The 18,550-nt window shown below is 41.9% G+C and overlaps 1 protein-coding gene across 1 annotated transcript; it reads right to left on the bottom strand.

Annotated features, from left to right (window-relative positions):
- Positions 1–889: 889 nt before the first annotated feature.
- Positions 890–18,089, bottom strand: fbxl4 (F-box and leucine-rich repeat protein 4). Its single transcript, XM_084050511.1, has 9 exons — positions 17,984–18,089; positions 13,253–13,901; positions 10,818–11,139; positions 8,607–8,851; positions 7,819–8,032; positions 4,786–4,857; positions 3,447–3,571; positions 2,522–2,709; positions 890–1,943 (listed from the first exon to the last, which is right to left on the bottom strand). Exons 2-9 carry the CDS (start codon positions 13,747–13,749, stop codon positions 1,780–1,782), a joined length of 1,827 nt encoding a protein of 608 aa, XP_083906637.1. The 5' UTR covers positions 13,750–13,901; positions 17,984–18,089; the 3' UTR covers positions 890–1,779.
- Positions 18,090–18,550: the final 461 nt, after the last annotated feature.

Raw genomic sequence — 18,550 nt, 5'->3', positions numbered from 1 at the left:
TGGAGGCCATATTCTCTGCATTCTCTTTATTTAGATAGCCTTTAGAGGGTCTTTTTGCTTGTATTGGGGTTTCTCCTGATGGTAAATGTAGCCACTTCTCAAATGTATCAGTAGTGAAAAAGGATCATTCAGGCCAAATCCATCAGACAAAAGCCAACTTCCAGGCAAGGTGCCTGGTGGCTCAGCCAGGGAAATTTCATCTTCGCCCAGCTGATGGCTGCTCAGATGGTCATGATAAGCACTCGGTTTTTGATTTTACTGGGCAGCTACCCGGTGTGAATCAATCTGTGTATACTGTAAGTGAGTGCGAAGCAGGGCGTTACTGAGAAAGAGCATTTGTGCTCAGAGGTATTAAAAATAAAATAAAATAAAAGTCCCTCTGCCATAAGAAAAAGGCTGGTGATCAATGCTGAGAAGGCACCAGCTACCCCCTTTGCCCTGTAATTATCGTATCAGCCATCAAAACGAATCTGATCAACGCTTTCACCGAAGGTCTCTTTTCACTGCCTTAAGGAGTGTGGGCCTCCCATGAACCTTTTGTCGGATGGTTGGATGTTAACGTAAACGTGTTCCTTTGTCTTCCAGCTCGTGTTCCAAGTCCAAGACAATATCTCCGAAACGAGTTGCTTGTCAATAATAATAAAAAAGAAGTGATGACTCAAATTCAGGTGAAATCTAGCAGCATAGCAGCTATGACCCAAATGAAAAGTCTGTCACATTCAACAGTCCTCCCAGGACAACACAAGTCTGGGGTGGATTTGAGCTGTGTGGTGCTCAGTCGATTTCCTCAGAGCCACCTCATCAACTCCCTCCTCTACGTACAGTTTATAAGGGAGGGTGGGGGGGGGGGCTTTACTCACTTATGAGTAGAGCTCGACCGATGGCAGATTTTGGGGTCAGATGCCCATCCTGATTTTGGAGACCACCGATTACAGACGTTTTGACAGATATTTTGTAATAGAAAAAGAACGAAATCTTGGAACCTAAGATCTGATTAAAGTTTTTTTTTTCTTATTAGCAAATAATAAAATAAAAAAATAAAAACCTTTTTATAGATAAAATAAATTAAGCATATACTACAGTAAACTTCAATAACTAAAAAGAACATTTAAATATGCTATAAATGTTTTTTTCTATTTTTAATTAAAACAAAAGGTTACTGGTAAAATATTAAAGCTCTACTGTATATTCTGATAGTAATCATTGCTATATTGCGTTTTTTCGAGACACGTCGGCTGCATAATTGCTATTATCGATGTCGTAAAAAAAAAAGAAGAATGGCCAAAGCAATACATCAGTCGAGCTCTAATCAAAAGAAGCAGGTCTGCAGAGCCTCCAACCTTCCAACTGTCCCGGTACCTTGGGGGGGCAGTGTTTTGCTAGCCAGCACCTCTCTTACGAGTGTTTGGGAGTTTGTGCGTGCGGTAGAGAGTGGAGCATATAGGGAGGTGGGGTGGAGTTGAGGGTGCAGATGAAAAGTCCTCACACACATCGTGAGCGTCAGCGAACATTTCACACCAAACTATACATTTGGTGATGCCTCATTCACACAGGTTGATGCTCTTATTCGAGGTGAAAAATTGGCCTTGTTTTAAAAATTAAAAATAAAATTAACATCAGAACTTTGCGTTCTGTGCGGATGTATTCACGACAAAAACACCAGTGTTAAAACGTTTATGCGAATGAATCACGCTAAATAAACGCTCCCAGTGTGCAAGGACCTGAAGGTGGTGTCACTGGGCGAAAGCTCTTCTTGATGAGGGACCTGAAGGTGGTGTGTCACTGGGTGAAGCTCTTCTTGATGTTGACGTTGGGGAAGAGGCCTGAGAGCTCCTGGACCACACGCGTGTCTATCTGCGAGCAGAAGGACACGTCCAGCAGCAGCAGCCGTGGACACGACTGGAGGAGCTTCTTCAGCGAGCCGGCGCTCACCATACGCGTACCTGTTAAGTCACAGAGGGGTACAATGTTATGGAAGAGAAAAAAAACTAATTTTGTTCAATACTCTACCTAACCCGGTGGTTTTTAAGACCTAAGGCACCGATTCTACAAAATGTCTTCTAAAACGGTTTTCTGAAAAACGTATGTTTCTATATCAGTGGTGCTCAAGCTATTTCAAGGACCCCCAAAATTATATGTATTTGGCCACGGACCCCCATCTCAAAATATTGTTCCAGGGACCACCAGAAGCAAATTTGAGTAAAAAATGTGTGCTTAATTCTTTTATATATTCAAAGATTTGCACACATTTTCACGATAAAAAAAAATAGCAGATGTACAAGCTCGCAGCGGCACAAAGTCACGTGCTGTGAGCTTGTATATCTGCTATTTTTTAATAGCAAACGTTAAAATCTAAAATGACCCCAACAGGTGTGTGAGGTAATGCACATTGTACAGCACTTTAGAAAAAGGGCATTACATTCAACACTTCAGTGCATGAACTGAATAGAGGTGTACTGTAACTAGGATATCCATATGATAATGTAGTCTAATGTGTAAGAAAGGGAACTTTTCTTCCTACCCAGGATGTCAAGGTGCTGCAGTGAGGAGCAGTTGGCAGCCAGCTCCTCCACGTCCGAGTCGCAGACGGTGCGGTTGGCGGTGAGGAAGAGCTTGCGCAGGCGCGGCAGGTTGCGCGCCAGCTGCTGGAAGCATCCGGAGCTGCTCTGCAGCGTGGGACACCAGCCCAGGTCCAGCTCCTCCAGCAGCCTGGACATGGACGGCACAGAGAGAGAAAGGAGAGTCCACAAAAGTCAGTTCAGCCCTCTCATGAACAATAGTCGTCACAGATGAAAGATCAGGTGTTGTGGTTTGTAGCAGGAATAAACACAAAGCACCCGGGAGGAAGTGAACTAAGAAAGGGGAGGAGCCAAACAAGTTCCTGTTTCTACACAAAAAAGGAGGTGGTGCCCCCAGAGGCAAAAACGAAGGAAAAAAAAAAAAGTCTCCTTTTATTTTTTACCGAATGGGTTCCCAGATCAGTGTTGACAAATACTTACCGCTTAAGTTCAAAGGAATATTGAGTGTATATTATCTAGCCAATCTACAAGCTCACAATGTGAACAATGCTCCTAATCTGCTATTTTATTTTTTTTAAATATTTTAATACATTTGAAAACTTGTGAAATGGGTCATTCTGCATAATGAGTACTTTCTACTTTTGGTTCTTTAATTCATTTTGATACCAATACTTTTGTACTTTTACTTGAGTAAATTTTGAATTCCGGACTTTTAACAGAGTATTTTTACATTGCAGTATTGATATTTTTACCTAAATAAAACATGTGTCACATGTGTATCACTCCCTTCACGCAGGGCAAATAAAGTCTGTGATATTTCAGGGTAGCTACGTTTTGCTTTATCTCTCTATCCTAGGCCTTGCGTTTCAAATAGATGGATCATACTGTAGGAGAGCTGGTCCCTTGTGCTGACTTGGTATTGCCTACCTGCAGCCAGAGGCCAGCTCCGCTAGGCCTCGCTCTGTGAGGTTTCTGCAGCGCCACAGGTCCAAGGAACGCAGCGAGCGACAGCGGGCACTCAGCATACTGGCCACGACGTCGAAGTCGTCAATCTGCAGGGGGTTCAGTCAGGATGTCATACAGGCTCAAACAATGAGGAATTGACAATAAGTCAAGACAGTCAAGTGTAAATATGGATGGATTGGGTGGGAGGGGTGAGTGAGGGAAGAGCGGCTGTCTGGCTGAGCAAATCAAGCAGATGAAACAGTGAATAACAACGAACTCTTGTGTGTTCGGTGCAGGGCTGTCACGAATACAAATCTAAGTTGACAATTAATTGTCACTCAAATAATAAAAATTGGAAGATGAACACATGAATGAAAAAAATGTCTGTTTACCTTTTATGCTTCGTGATCAAAAATTTAACAGGGCAGATATGACAAATAATTTGAATATATAAAAATGAATTACTGACATTTACTAATTTTATACGTGTAAAAAATGAAGAAATAGCTGATCTACAAGCTTACAACGCGTCACAAAGTGACGCGTTGTAAGCTTTTTATATTTGAAAATGTCTGACAATTCAGGGGAAGAGGCCTGGGAAACGATTATGACGATTATACAAAAATAATTGCGATTAGACGATTATGTAATAATTGTGACAGGCCTAGTTAGGTGTAGCCAAACTAAAAGCATTTATTTTGTAACAAACTTTTGAATGTTCATTTGCAAAAATAATGCTTAGCAAAACATCGTATATCAATGCAGCCCAGATTCTGTCCGATACTGTTGACTTCCTTCAAATTAGCAATATGAATCCAAACAGCCCAATGGTATAATAGTATGCCAACTTTATTTTGGCATGGCCTATTTTCACGTATTTTTTATCGTTATCAGTGCAAGATGAAAGTGCAAATGAGGTATCGCCACACCATTATGTCTTTGGCATCCTTAGGACTAGTGTATCTGCAACAACAGGCTGTGCCGCATGGAAAGTTGTGCAGCTGGCAGACTGCAAATAAAATCTTCCTGGGTTGGTGAAAACAAAGCACATTTCATTTTGTCACACTAAACGGCACCAGTATCAAAATAATTTATAAGGCTGGCCATGTCAGAACTATTTACCATAGATAACTGGCGTTTGTTATGGAGAGAATCTGTATAAAATGATGCTTATGAAACACAGTTTAATGAACGTTCTGAACCTCTGCATAGCTTTGGCCAGCCCTAGAGAGAGAGTGTGTGTGTGTGTGTGTGTGTGTGTGTGTGTGTGTGTGTGTGTGTGTGTGTGTGTGTGTGTGTGTGTGTGTGTGTGTCATCTCACCCTCACACAGCTCCCCAGGTTGAGGTGTCTCAGCTCTATACAGAAGGCCAGGATGCTCAGAACTGCCGTTTGCTGCAGAGACATCGAGACAGGTGCAGAGATTTAGACGAGATTTAATCAACAGAGCAAACATTCTTTATACAACTACCGTATATTTAATTTGATTCAATTTCCATACATCTGGAGATGGAGTTTGTGTATGCGGTAGAATCCTGTCAATCGTGTCAAGTTATCCGTTTGTAACTCAGAGTGTTACAAATGCGTACATGTATAAGCTCTTTGAGTTAAATCAACACACTTAGGATTTTACTGTGTAAGAATGAGGTTGGTGTGACTGTGACAGGATAACAGAAAAAGCTGAAAAACTAGAATCTTCATTAAAAACAATTGTGGTATCATGAGAAAAAAAAAGAAAGAATAAAAGGAAGAAAAAAAAGTTCAACATCGTCTCTCAATGTGAAGCCACTGTAACAGTGTATTGTTGCTGTCAGGCAGAAACCTCCCATCTCCATGAGTCTTTATGTTTTTTTGTAAATGAATGCCCTACTTCGTCATACAACAATGTCGCACAAATGTAGTGAAAATAGCAGATCTACAAGCTCATAATGCGTCACTATGCCGACAAATTGTGAGCTTGTAGATCAACTATTTTCACTATTTTATATTTTCACAAATGTAAATAATAGAAAAGGAATGGTTTTGGACATACAAGGTTTGCGCTCGCTCGACAGTGTCAATATGATAAAATAACAATAGCTCTGGTCTGGTCTCGTCATGTCCTTGAATATACCTCTTTAACTGATTTACCTTCTCCTGTCTGGAGCACAAATGCAAACCACTCAACATCATCAGTGTAATGCGATCCGGCACATCACAATGTTTTCGTACGCCTCTTCTTCACAAGAGTCAAGCACGGCGAGGGGCAGGGAGGGAGGGAGCTCTTCAGATACAGATACCACAATTCAGCATCAAACCGCCCGTACGTGTAACCCGGTGGCAGGAGAAAGTGTTAGACATGACACGCTCCTCTCTGAAAGCCTCTTATCCCATGAAGACCGGGAAAGCGTCCATGTAATATTTTTGATACTAGCAAAAAAAATGCATTATTTTATACTTTGGCTATTCAAAAATAGCCGATATACAAGCTCATAGCGCTATGAGCTTGTATATCTGCTATTCTTTTTTTTAAATACAAAAAATCTGCAAATCTTTGAATATATATATATTTTTAGCGAACATAAAGTCTACAACTCAAGTCTTTGCTTCTGGGGGTCCCTGGAACAAAATATTGGGTCTGCGGACAAATATATAGAATTTTGGAGGTCCTTGACATGAAAATGAGAACCACCACTGATATAGCAAAATACGTTTTTTCAGAAAACTGTTAGGATTCAGACATTTTTAGAATGGCCTCAGGTCTAAATGGGTTATGCGTGCGTGTGTGTGTGTGTGTGTGTGTGTGTGTGTGTGTGTGTGTGTGTGTGTGTGTGTGTGTGTGTGTGTGTGTGTGTGTGTGTGTGTGTGTGTGTGTGTGTGTGTGTGTGTGTGTGTGTGTGTGTGTGTTTTTTTTTTTTGCGGTCTCTTGCTGGCATCTTTATAAATGCCTTTCTCCTACGAGAGAGCTATTTAATTAGAGCAGTGACAGGGTAATGACAGTTGAGGTGTTAGACAGACACAGCCTGCTCTGTTTCTCTGTTTCAGTAAACAACCTGAAGCCTAGCGCCCGGCCTCACCGCAGAAAAACTACACCCTCCTTCCCACCTCCACCCCACCACCGCCCTCCGTCACACCACTAGCTGGGCCAGCTGCCACTGGAGAGCATCGAAATGTGACAAAAGAGCAAGAGGAAAAAACGCTGAGGTGCATCAAATAAAGACGGGGCAGGTCTGAACGTGAAACAGCTATGCGTCTTGTAGGACCCACTGGCTGCCGGCGCTGACAAATGATGACAACAAAGAATTAGCCTCAACCCAACCCGCAACACGTACCTTCCAGGGTTCATATGAGTTATCATGGTGTACTTCTTAACCTTTTTACGTTAAGCATGCCAACTCCACGCGCACAACGTCTATAGGAGATGAATTATGATCCTATCAGCTTTCCATCAAATCTCTATTCCCCAAGACGTACTCTATTCCCAAATTTGTCTGTCTTTTTTCATGGACAGGGCTTTGATTTTACAGAACATGATTTCTTTCTAAGCTCAGGCATGAAGCAATACTTTCCGCTGTTAAAGAAAGGGACGGTGTGACTGTTCCTCTTTACGAGCAGCAAACGTGAGGATTTAGAAAGTAAACAACGGTTAACTCTTTGTTTAGAAAAAAGCAGCATATACGTCAATTTCTACAAACGTTTGCCCCCCGAATTCAAACGGTATATGGTCTGCCTCTCCAAAGTGCCATCATCCAAAGAGCTTTACAAAGTGCGTTACATTCACACTCACGACAGTGGAGACAACCATGCAAGGTACCAGGGCAGGGGAAAATAGCAGACAAAGTTTTCAGCTCACAAAGCGTCACATCTGTGACGCGCTGTGAGCTTGTAGCAGTGTTGATTTCATCGACTAAAAAACTATGAAGAAAAATGTTCGTTGACTACCGTTTTTCACTGACGAAAACTAAATAAAAACTAAGCTATGATGTATAAAACTAAGACTAAATATATTAACAATTTTGTCAACAAATAAAAACTACGACTAAAATGTTAGTGAGGGACTAGTGGAGAAGAGATCTAGTAGAACTACTAGACTACTAGTCTACTAAATCAACTGCAGACTATAATCTTATGACATTTAGTCGACTAAAACTAGACAAAAACATTTCAGATGACTAAAATATGACTAAAACTAAATGGAATTTTATTCAAAAGACTATGACTAAAACTAAATCAAAATTTGCTGTCAAAATCAACACTGGCTTGTAGGTTGGCTATTTTCGATGAGTGACACCGGCCTGTGCATAATATAAAGTATATAAATCCGGCTTTACCCTGCCCTCGAAAACACCATAATGTTGACCATAATGCCTACTGTACCTCTATCTTGGTGCGGTAGAGGACCAGCCTGCGGAGGCGCGTTAGTTTTGAGATGTGGGTGAAGGCCTGTGGGTGGAGACGGTCACAGGAGGACAGGTTGAGCTCCCGCAGCCCAGGGCAGGCTTGGGAGATGACCTCCAGACACGCCTCCGACAGGAAGTGACAACACGACAGCTCCAGACACACCAGGCTCAGGCCACATGCCTTCATGAAACTAGAGAGAGAGAGAGATGTGAAGGACTGTAAGACTCAATGACCTTACATGACAGCAGGGGAGCATAATCGTCGCTGTTAGGCAGAAACGTTTTTCGGGGGGAAATGAATGCTTTAAGCCTTAGGGCTTTATTGTGTTCTTATCCTCCGTGATATTGTGTTTGTTATATGTTGATGTGCTCTTTCCTTTTTATAACCAAATACATTCATTCTTGCCCTACGTCACGCAAAACTAACAAAAACAGTAGCATCGCGACAATAATCATTATTAATTGTGAGCTTGTAGATCTGCTATTTTTTTTTTACTTTTGAAAGTGAAGGTGAATGTGGTTTTGTGTGTCTGTGGGTTCTTTTTTCCATTTCCTGAAAAGTAACAGGTTTTGGACATACAAGGTTTCCGCCTGACAGGTACAAGGATATATAAAGTATACTGTATGTACCGTAGAAGACATTAACCTAAACATTCATTTCAACACCACAATGCAGTGTACAGTATCAAACTTTCTTTAGACCCCTCTTTCATTCCTTGGGGCAACGGGGGCAGGGCGTCACTATGACAAAAGGCCCTCTCTGACCTGCTGAAACCGGAAAAGGTGAGAGCCCCTCGGTTGCCGGTCCAGGACAGGTTGAGCCTCTGGAGGAGGGTGCAGCGGCCCTGCAGGTGTCCCAGGGAGGCGTCACTCAGCCGGGCCCAGTAGGGCTGCAGGCTGAGCTGGGTGTACTGCAACGGGTCACAACAGTGCTGGTAGAGCAGCTTACAGCTCTGGGCCAGGCGACACAGGTCTGGAAGGGACAGGTGGCTCAGTATCAGCTGGATCAGCTGTGGAGTGGACAGGCCGGGGGAGAAGGGTTGAGACACAGGGGAGGAGAGGAAAGGACAGGAGAAGAGGACGACAGAAGGTGGAAAAGAGGGTGGAAGGGGGGAGAGGGGAGATAAAAGACAGAAGAGGAGACAAGGGAAAAAAGACAAAAACAAGGTGAGGAGAAAGGGAAAGGTTACCGTGAGTTGTGAGCATGCTTTCAGGAAGGTCTAAATAACAACGGGGGAAGTGATTATCCGGAGCACTAAGCATTGATCTTACAATCACCGTGGCTTGTGGAGTTAGCTTGTTTGTGCATTGTGTTGCACCTCTCTCTGAAGGAGAGGAGGTGACTTGTGTGTGTGTGTGTGTGTGTGTGTGTGTGTGTGTGTGTGTGTGTGTGTGTGTGTGTGTGTGTGTGTGTGTGTGTGTGCGTGCGTGCACTAACAGTGAATAAACAATGCACGGCACTCCAACCAGGTATCGGCTGACAGATAATAGCTATATTGTGTTTCTGAAACAAACACACATGCAGCGGTTGTGAAGAGTGCCGTTAATGGCAGTGGTTTGGACAGGAGATAAGAAAAACAATATCTGCACAAACCACTGGTGTTTTTTTTTAAACTTGTCTCAGACGACACGGTACGTCTCCAAGGCATGAAAATTACTCTGTTCGCGAACACAAGCTCAAATATCAGAATGGGCACGAGCCAGAATGTGTGTGTGGGTGCATGCGTGTGTGTGAGAGAGAGAGAGAGAGATAAACACCATCACTGTTAGATACTGGATAAAATGATCTAGACATCAGTGGTGGAAAAAGTACTCAAATGTTTTACTTAAGTAAAAGTATCAATACGGCAACATAGGAAATACTCTAGTAAAAGTCCGTAAATCAAAATGTACTTGAGTGAAAATACAAAAGTATTTGCATCAAAATGTACTTAAAGAACCAAAAGTAAAAGTAATCATTATGCAGAATGTCCCATTTAAAGTTTTCAAATGTATAAACATTTTGAAAATAGCAGATCTACAAGCTCACAATGCGTCGCATCGCGACGCATTGTGAGCTTGTAGATCGGCTATTTTCAAATGGCCGAAATGTATATAGGGCTGAAGTGGTTAATGTAGGTTTTGTAATAATAATGAAAATCTACAAAGTAACTAGTAAATAAAGTTTTCAAATAAATGTGGTGGGGTAAAAGTACAATATTTGGATCCGAGATGTAGTGGAGTAGAAGTAAAAGTATTGGAAATTGGAAATACTCAAGCAAAAGTACAAATAACTCAAAATTGTACTTAACTCTCTCAGTGCCACGCCCTGAGATATCCCAAGTTTTTCCCGAGTACCCTCGCTGCCAGAACGAGAAATCCCGAGTTTTTACTTTTTACTGTGGTCGCGCTATTCAGTTTATTTTTCATGATCACTTTCACTTCCTGACTCCTTCAGACTCACTGGGTCCCGGTTTCATGACGCAGATTCCGTTTCCGGTTCTCTTTTTTTTTTCCGCGGTCATTTTCGGCCAGAATAGGGAAAGTCAAGTTTTTTCACACGGTATACAAAACCAACGGAGAGCTCCACTTCTATTCTCTTTGGTCTGGGTGACGATCAGTCATCGTAGTCGTGTACACAGTAACATCGTATTTTAGCCCGATCACAGATTGTCGAAAATGTCACTTCCGTTTTCTGACAGGATGTGACGTAGGCCTGTTTGGGATGGGGCGAGCGAGTCAGCGAGGTAATCAATGTGTCGATTTACTGCTCTCTACTGGTAGAACTGTCGCAGGTGTTTAAAACTGCAGAAGAGAAGCTATTTGAAAATTAAATTACAAAATAGCACAAAAAAAAAAACGAAAATTGCTGGCACTGGGGGAGTACTTTATGAAAATACTCTGGCACTGAGAGAGTTAAGTAAAGTACTTAAGTAAATGTACTTAGTTATTTTCCACCACTGCTAGATATACATGCACTATTCTGATAATAATCACCTCGTAGGGGAGTTTGTCAAAGTAGCCATTGCCCGTGGTCGCTCCCTGCTTGAAGGGGCCCGCCAGGTCAGACAGCTCGTCCTCGCTGTCGCCCTCGTCGTTCATGTCGATCAGGGGCATCTTGTACCGGGCCAGGATGGGCCGCTCCCTCACGCCACGCAGGATGACGGCGTCCAGCTCCGTGTAGTACTGTAGGAGGGAGCTGTTGACCTCCAGGCGCAGCAGGTTGGTGGGGAAGCTGAGCTGCTTGATGCTGGGGGAGAACTGGCGTGCCTGAGGGGTCAGGACCTTGGTCGGCTCCCCGGACCACAGCACCTCCCACCTGGACAGTGGGGTGAGAGAGAGAGAGAGGGGTTATCAAGACGAGAGACAGTTGATGTTATCAGATCACAGCCGTTTGCCAGCAGTGTTGATATTTAGTTGGACTGAGTTGAGAAGCACTTGTTCCCCCTAATGGTGCACACTCAGCACACATCAGACCACAATTCCACAGTATTGATACAGAGTACAACAAGAAGACGAGACAGCTGAGTCTGTGGACTTGACACAGGCAGACCATCAGTTCAGATGATCAGTGATCACAACAAAAAAAAGCTAGGCAGTAGGCACCTTTCATGTTAAAGGATTTATAAAAGTAAAATGTTCTTGCTTTCTGTTGTTTTTCAGCTTGTTTTTCAAAAAACAAGCCACATTCAAACGGCCATAGCTCTGGAATGGAGGATCACGACGGACAATCGTTTTCCCTCTACTACGACACCCCCCTGCTTGTAATGAGCCGATCTCCGTGAGGACGGAGGTCACGGAGAATATTCCATGATTTTACAGGTACAGTAAAATCGTTGGCAAGGGGGACGATAGACGATGTTTTAACTCTGGCAGTCGATAAGTCAAGAAACTGAAAACAAGCAAATACAGCAAAATCTAAGTATGTACAATCCTATCCTACAAATCCTACAAAAACATATAAAAAAACAACAATAATAATTAAGAGATCATTTCAAAAATAGAACAGAATTCCCAGATAAGTTCCTCTGGTAAAGTGTTCATAAGACTAGGGACCGGAACAGCAAAGGCCACACCATGTTATAGTAAAACCTCTGCTCACAGCAGTTTCATTGCTGCCTTGCAGCATTATTGAACTCAAACTTTTTTCCCTCGCAGGAAGATTTAAGAAGTCTAGGGAGTGGGGGGAGTTGAGTTGTCTTGCTGATTTAAGCAGCATAATTTAGAGCAGGGATTCCCAAACTTTTAATCTTAAGAGCCAGAAGAAGACACATTGCAAAAAAGGGAAAGACCAAGGCACTCTTGTGGAAAAATGTAAAAGCCTTTCCTGTATTGGCTAATGCATACATAGGCAAGAATAAGAAATAGTGCACCTACACGTCGCGGCACACAACCTTCACTCTTTGCCAAAAAGATGTGCTCAGCTCCTTTTTCAGCCAAAAGTCTCCCCGGGACACAAACTTTTTTTAAATTAAAAACCCTATTTCAAAAATAGTGAAAATAGGCAATCTGCAAGCTCACAACTCGTCACATGATCGGCTTTTTTAAGGGATAGTTCACCCCAAAATGACTTTTTTTTTCTATCAATTACTCACCTCATGGAAATTCATGGATATTTTTTTGTTGTTGTCGCATTCCTAAGCCAATAATTTGATGATAATAATAGAGACCCTAATGTATCCGAGACATTAGGGTCTCAATGAGACTCAAAGGAGACTCTTTGTGTCTCCTACCGGATACATTAAGGTCTTTATTATTATCATCAAATTATTGGCTTGTGAATGCGACAAAAACTAAAAAAACATCCATGAACATGGGGTGTTTAATTGATAGAAAATAAGTACTTTTTTGGGTGAACTATTCCATTTTGAATATATTATATATCGTCGCTGTCGGGCAGAAACCAGCAATCTCCATTTTTCTACTTTTTTTTCCTATTTTTAATAAATCAGTGCTATTTACGCCTGTGTGTGGGTTTTACAAATATTGAACCAATGAAAAGTATTAAAAAGGCACTTCTGACTAAACCTCCTAACTCCATTGGATCCTCAAAGCACCTAACTCCAACTTTGGAGATAGTTGTTTTTGATTAGAATGACGAAGTCAGACGGAAAAAGAATCTCCACATTAATCGTCAAAAACCTCCTAACTCCACTTGAGCTGTATTTGGGTAAAGTGATGATAATGTAAGGACACATTCAAGTATCTGAAAATGTATAAAGTCACCGTACCAACTTTGATGAGGCAGTACTGTGTTGTTTTTTCATTACCTGAAAATGTTATATTTTGGACATAGCTGGTTTCTGCCTGACAGCAGAAATATATAATAAAACATTTTTGTTTTTGTTTTTGTAGAAATAAAAGTGTCTGTGAAACCAAAAATGGGTCCCGACCCATTGTTTGGGAATGAAGAGAGAATGTTCTGCCTTTACCTGACGTCAGTGGGAGGGTTCTGGGAGAAGGGGTTGAGGGAGCAGGCCAGGATCTGGACAATGGCGCCGGGGTAGTAGGTCTCCAGCACCTCCACCGCCGTCGGATAGACGGGCTCCTCGAAGGCCAACTCGATGTAGTCCCGGCTGTGGAAGCTCTTGGGCGTCCGGCGGAAGGGCGGCGGGGCGCTGGCGCACTGCTCCCACCACGTGCCGTAGGCCCTGAACACGGCCGTCTGCGTGAAGTCCCCCGAGCTGGGGTAGACGTTGGGCACGCCGGCCAGGTTCCACATGGTGTAGGACATGCTGTTCTCGCTGCCATAGTGCGAGCTGAAGTCCAGGACCTCCTTGGCGTACTGCGTCACCTCCACGCTGACCGGCAGGGCCGCCCGCTGACCGGACTCCACGGCCCGCCGACTGTTCAGAGCCTCGCCGCGCGTCCCGCTCCTGGAGCGGCGCCGCAGACAGATATAGTAAAACATGCTCAGGAGGGTTAGCATAGGGAAACTGTGGGGAGGGGGAGGGGGGGGCGGGAGGGAAAGGATGGAGGGGAGGGGGGGGGGAAGCGAGCAGCCGACCCGCAACTTGATCACACTGGCTCAACGGTCGGGTTCTACAAAGCGCAGGCTAGAGGCTCAGCTGCATGCATGACCTGTAGGGTTAGAGAGAGACAAACATAGCCAGGAGTGAGAACAGCAAGACAGCGGGTCTGAGTCACTTCAGGGTCTGACTCCTGCTTGGTAACTCAAAACTAAAAAACTACAGCTATCCTTGAATTATCTACCAGGAAGCTTTCCAAAACAGACATCTAAATTTAACCCATTAAGACCTGAGGCCGATTCTACAAATGCCTTCTAAATCCTAACAGTTTTCTGAAAAACCTATGTTGCTATAATTTCATTGCTGTCGGGCAGTGTTTTTTTGTAAATTAACTTGATCATACACCGGCATTACACAAAAGCATCAAAAGTATCAGATCCACAAGCAACGTGTTTTGAGCTTGTAGATCTGGTACTTTTGCTACTTCTGAATTTGAATCCTGAAAAGTAACAGTCTTGGAGGTTTCTTTCTACCCAACAGAGACGATATATACCTAAAATCTAAAATGACACAGATGCTTTCCCGGTTTCAATCATCAGCTATTTATCATACTATAGGCACAAAAAAATGACAATGGCCATATGTTAGGCTAGCTCTATTACTCAGTAAGCATGGTAACTTGTAAATAAAGCATGCCTATCATTAACTAATGCCATTATATTAAGCAGTCCAGTCACAATGAACATTCCTTTAACCACAATGAGCAGCTGTGTTTCATATTTTCACAGTCATCGTTGCTTAATAGTCTTAGACAATAATATATGACATGTTTGAATAACGTTTTTGGTTTGTTTGGCTTTTTTCCCCCCAATTACATCACTTTGCTGCACTTCACGTTGGAACAAAAAAGCTTTTGTCCGAGGACAAAACATTTTCATAGGACAAAAGCTGCAGTCACCATAGCTACTACCCCTGTCACCAATAGCTAATCTTGCTCTGGTTGGGAAAGCATGCATCACTATTGAGAACCAATCCTGATGTTGATAATAACACACTATAGAGGAGTACATAAACCAAACCTAGCCTTGGATCAATTGTATCACTGTATTTTATCACTTTGGTATCTATGACAGTCTTGGTTTCTACCCCCCTAATAGTCACTGGGCATTGGCACGGAAAGCCCGTACTTCTCCTTACACGCACAAAAAAATACATATGAAGTGCTGACCCTGTAGCCACGGATGTTAACTTGACATTCGGAACCTGTGTGCACTGTATTAGTCCGTATTTTTCAATAGATGTGTGTATTAATCCTGTCTCTCTCGGATTCGGTCGGAAATTCCCTGTATTCCTCAATGGGTGGTAGTGGCGGGGCGCATCCGGTGAAAGCCAGAATTACACTCGATGTAAACAGGATATAAAGGAGGAAATAAATGGCGTTCAGGGCAGGCACAGACAGGATTAAAACACTTCTTTATTGAAAGTTTATAGGGATTAATACAGTGCACAAAGATTCCGAATGCTGAGTTAACATCCGTGGCTACCGGGTAAGCACTTTGTATTTAGCATTTGTACAGAGTTCAGAGAAATATAGACTTTACTGGCAGATGTCCAGTGGCAACTGGGGGGTAAAGACCAAGACTATCATTGACATACGCAAATGTCAGAATCGATAAAATACATATATGATAGTCTTGATCCAAGGCTAAACCAAACCAGACGTTCAGAAAGTCAGCATCAGGTCAGAATCAAACAATTGTTAGATAAGTCAAATGACATGTCAGAATTATGACTTATTACTGTACATAAAAGCAACAAACCAACTTATATTATTTAACAACAACATTGGTAAAATCTCCAGTCAGGCTGACAGAGTAACTAAAGGTAAAGATCAGTACGTCTTACACACAGACAGAATTATTAGGACTCATACCAGAGATAATTATAGATCGATCATGAGGTTTCTACTGTACATTCTGAATATAGGCTGACTGCTGGTTCAATGCGTTTGTTCCTTTTAGACTTGGATCTAGAATATCATAGATGTATTTTATCGAGTCAGACCTTTGCTTTTGTAGAAAGCAAAAGTCAGACTTGATCAAATACATCTATGAGACAGTCTTGATCCATGGCTGTGTTCCTTTTATTATTTTTATGCTATGCTGATGAATCGAATACATAGGACCACAATGGAAACAAGTCCCAAGGACATTTTTGTGTTATCCTTTTAGCTCAAATGTCTGTCTGTCTGTCTGACTGATTGTACCTCTTGGCTTGTGCCGTTTACATTTCTGTCTAATAAAGTATTCAATCCATGCAATCAAATAGACAGTTTTAACACTCGACATAACATAAATATTCTAAAAGGGGTCCAAGTTTCTTTCCGGGTTGCAGTGTTACAATGTTTGTGAATATATCAGTATAGTAGGCGACAGGAAATAAATGTGGAACCAAGCTGTTCCCTATACCCTATAAATTATGGTTATAACTCTATGATAACTGTATGATATTAAGCAATTTTGTAACTATTCCTTTTATCAGCAAGTGTTGCATATAACCAATATACGTCTGGCAGCAGATCTAGACTAATCACTCAGATAACAGTAAATATTAACTCATGATGATAAGCAATGCAGGAGCTATGGTGCTGCTGTACCAAATGTTTCCTGTCAAATACCATCCTTCTATCCTCCTATTTTTCTCGATGAATTGAATACACAGGACCACAATGGAAACAAGCCCTTAGGGGACCATTGTATAATCGGTACCACTGCACTATTTGCACACTGTTAAAGTATTCAATCAATTCTCTGTGGGCCCATAAAGCTATTTAACAGCTGGCTTGGTGCCCTATAGTCTCCTCTCCACACAGATCAATGGCATTAGCAGCAAACAAACATCAACATAAGCCTGCATGTAACAACCAGCAACACATTCACCCACTGTCTGCTATGTGCAGCAACGTCTGTCTGCTATGTGCAGATAAGTGAGCTTATCAGCCGAATAGTCCTGTCTGTACTGTACTGTCAGTTAGCTGATGTTATTACTGTCTGTACTGTAAGTTAGAATACATTACTGTCTGTACTGTACTGTCAGTTAGAATACATTACTGTCTGTACTGTCAGTTAGAATACATTACTGTCTGTACTGTCAGTTAGAATACATTGCTGTCTGTACTGTCAGTTAGAATACATTACTGTCTGTACTGTCAGTTAGAATACATTGCTGTCTGTACTGTCAGTTAGAACACATTACTGTCTGTACTGTCAGTTAGAACACATTACTGTCTGTACTGTCAGTTAGAATACATTACTGTCTGTACTGTCAGTTAGAACACATTACTGTCTGTACTGTCAGTTAGAATACATTACTGTCTGTACTGTCAGTTAGAACACATTACTGTCTGTACTGTCAGTTAGAATACATTACTGTCTGTACTGTCAGTTAGAACACATTACTGTCTGTACTGTCAGTTAGAATACATTGCTGTCTGTACTGTCAGTTAGAATACATTACTGTCTGTACTGTCAGTTAGAACACATTACTGTCTGTACTGTACTGTCAGTTAGAATACATTACTGTCTGTACTGTCAGTTAGAATACATTACTGTCTGTACTGTCAGTTAGAACACATTACTGTCTGTACTGTCAGTTAGAACACATTACTGTCTGTACTGTCAGTTAGAACACATTACTGTCTGTACTGTACTGTCAGTTAGAATACATTACTGTCTGTACTGTCAGTTAGAATACATTACTGTCTGTACTGTCAGTTAGAACACATTACTGTCTGTACTGTCAGTTAGAATACATTGCTGTCTGTACTGTCAGTTAGAATACATTACTGTCTGTACTGTCAGTTAGAACACATTACTGTCTGTACTGTCAGTTAGAACACATTACTGTCTGTACTGTCAGTTAGAACACATTACTGTCAGTTAGAACACATTACTGTCTGTACTGTACTGTCAGTTAGAATACATTACTGTCTGTACTGTACTGTCAGTTAGAATACATTACTGTCTGTACTGTCAGTATACATTACTGTCTGTACTGTACTGTCAAATAGCCGATGTTAGCTGCTTAGCTACACAGAGCTGTCAAAACACCTCGCATTATGACTGGGTTTTGGCTTAGCTTTAGCTTAGCGACGTTTAACTGAAATCTCCACGAAATAAAGCACATTTAACTCACGGTAAACGCAGGTCATAAGCGTGATTATAATCAAACTGTCTCCTTTCCATTTCAGATGTTTCTACCATGAAAGACACATTCTATTCTACGTTCTGTTATGTAGTTCTTCACCAGATAACAACATCCGGTCAGTGTTCGTTATGAAGCAAGGCATCGTGGGAGTTGCAGTTCCCATTCCTCTAGGCATGTTTCTCATACAGACAGAGTTAAAAAATAAGCATACAGAGCTCAGATAATATGGCCCTGCTGGTTTCCTCGAGTAATTAAATGGATGGATAGATATTTCAGTGCATTGGTAATAAATATTGCTTAATGTTTTAATCTTCATAAGAAATACAGTCAAGAAGTGGCTCCAACGAATCTCGATGGTGTTTGTAAATATCTCACAGGAAATTAGCCATGAATCCAAGACGGTCATCTGTCATGACCGACATGGATGAACTTCAACATAGCGTTTGCACTTTCTCCCTTTTTGGTCCGTACATCTACATATACGTTCAGATTTCAAATATAAAGTGCTTATACCATGGCCGTAGATGTTAAAATTATGTTCGGGGCCTCAGAAGT

The sequence above is a fragment of the Gymnoscopelus microlampas genome, assembly GCF_963454915.1.
Source record: "Gymnoscopelus microlampas genome assembly, chromosome: 3".
Lineage (NCBI taxonomy): Eukaryota > Metazoa > Chordata > Actinopteri > Myctophiformes > Myctophidae > Gymnoscopelus > Gymnoscopelus microlampas.
Note: the sequence above shows the minus strand (reverse complement) of the source record. Positions and strands in the feature narration are given on the sequence as shown.

Bases quoted from the DNA above. Each gene is read 5' to 3' on its own strand.
- fbxl4 (XM_084050511.1), bottom strand. From the start codon at position 13,749: ATGCTAACCCTCCTGAGCATGTTTTACTATATCTGTCTGCGGCGCCGC. The intron at 8,852-10,817 runs GTGATTATTATC...TCCACTCCACAG, and splicing joins TTGACAAACTCCCCTACGAG to CTGATCCAGCTGATACTGAG. The intron at 3,572-4,785 runs GTGAGATGACAC...AACCCCCTGCAG, and splicing joins ACCTGGGGAGCTGTGTGAGG to ATTGACGACTTCGACGTCGT.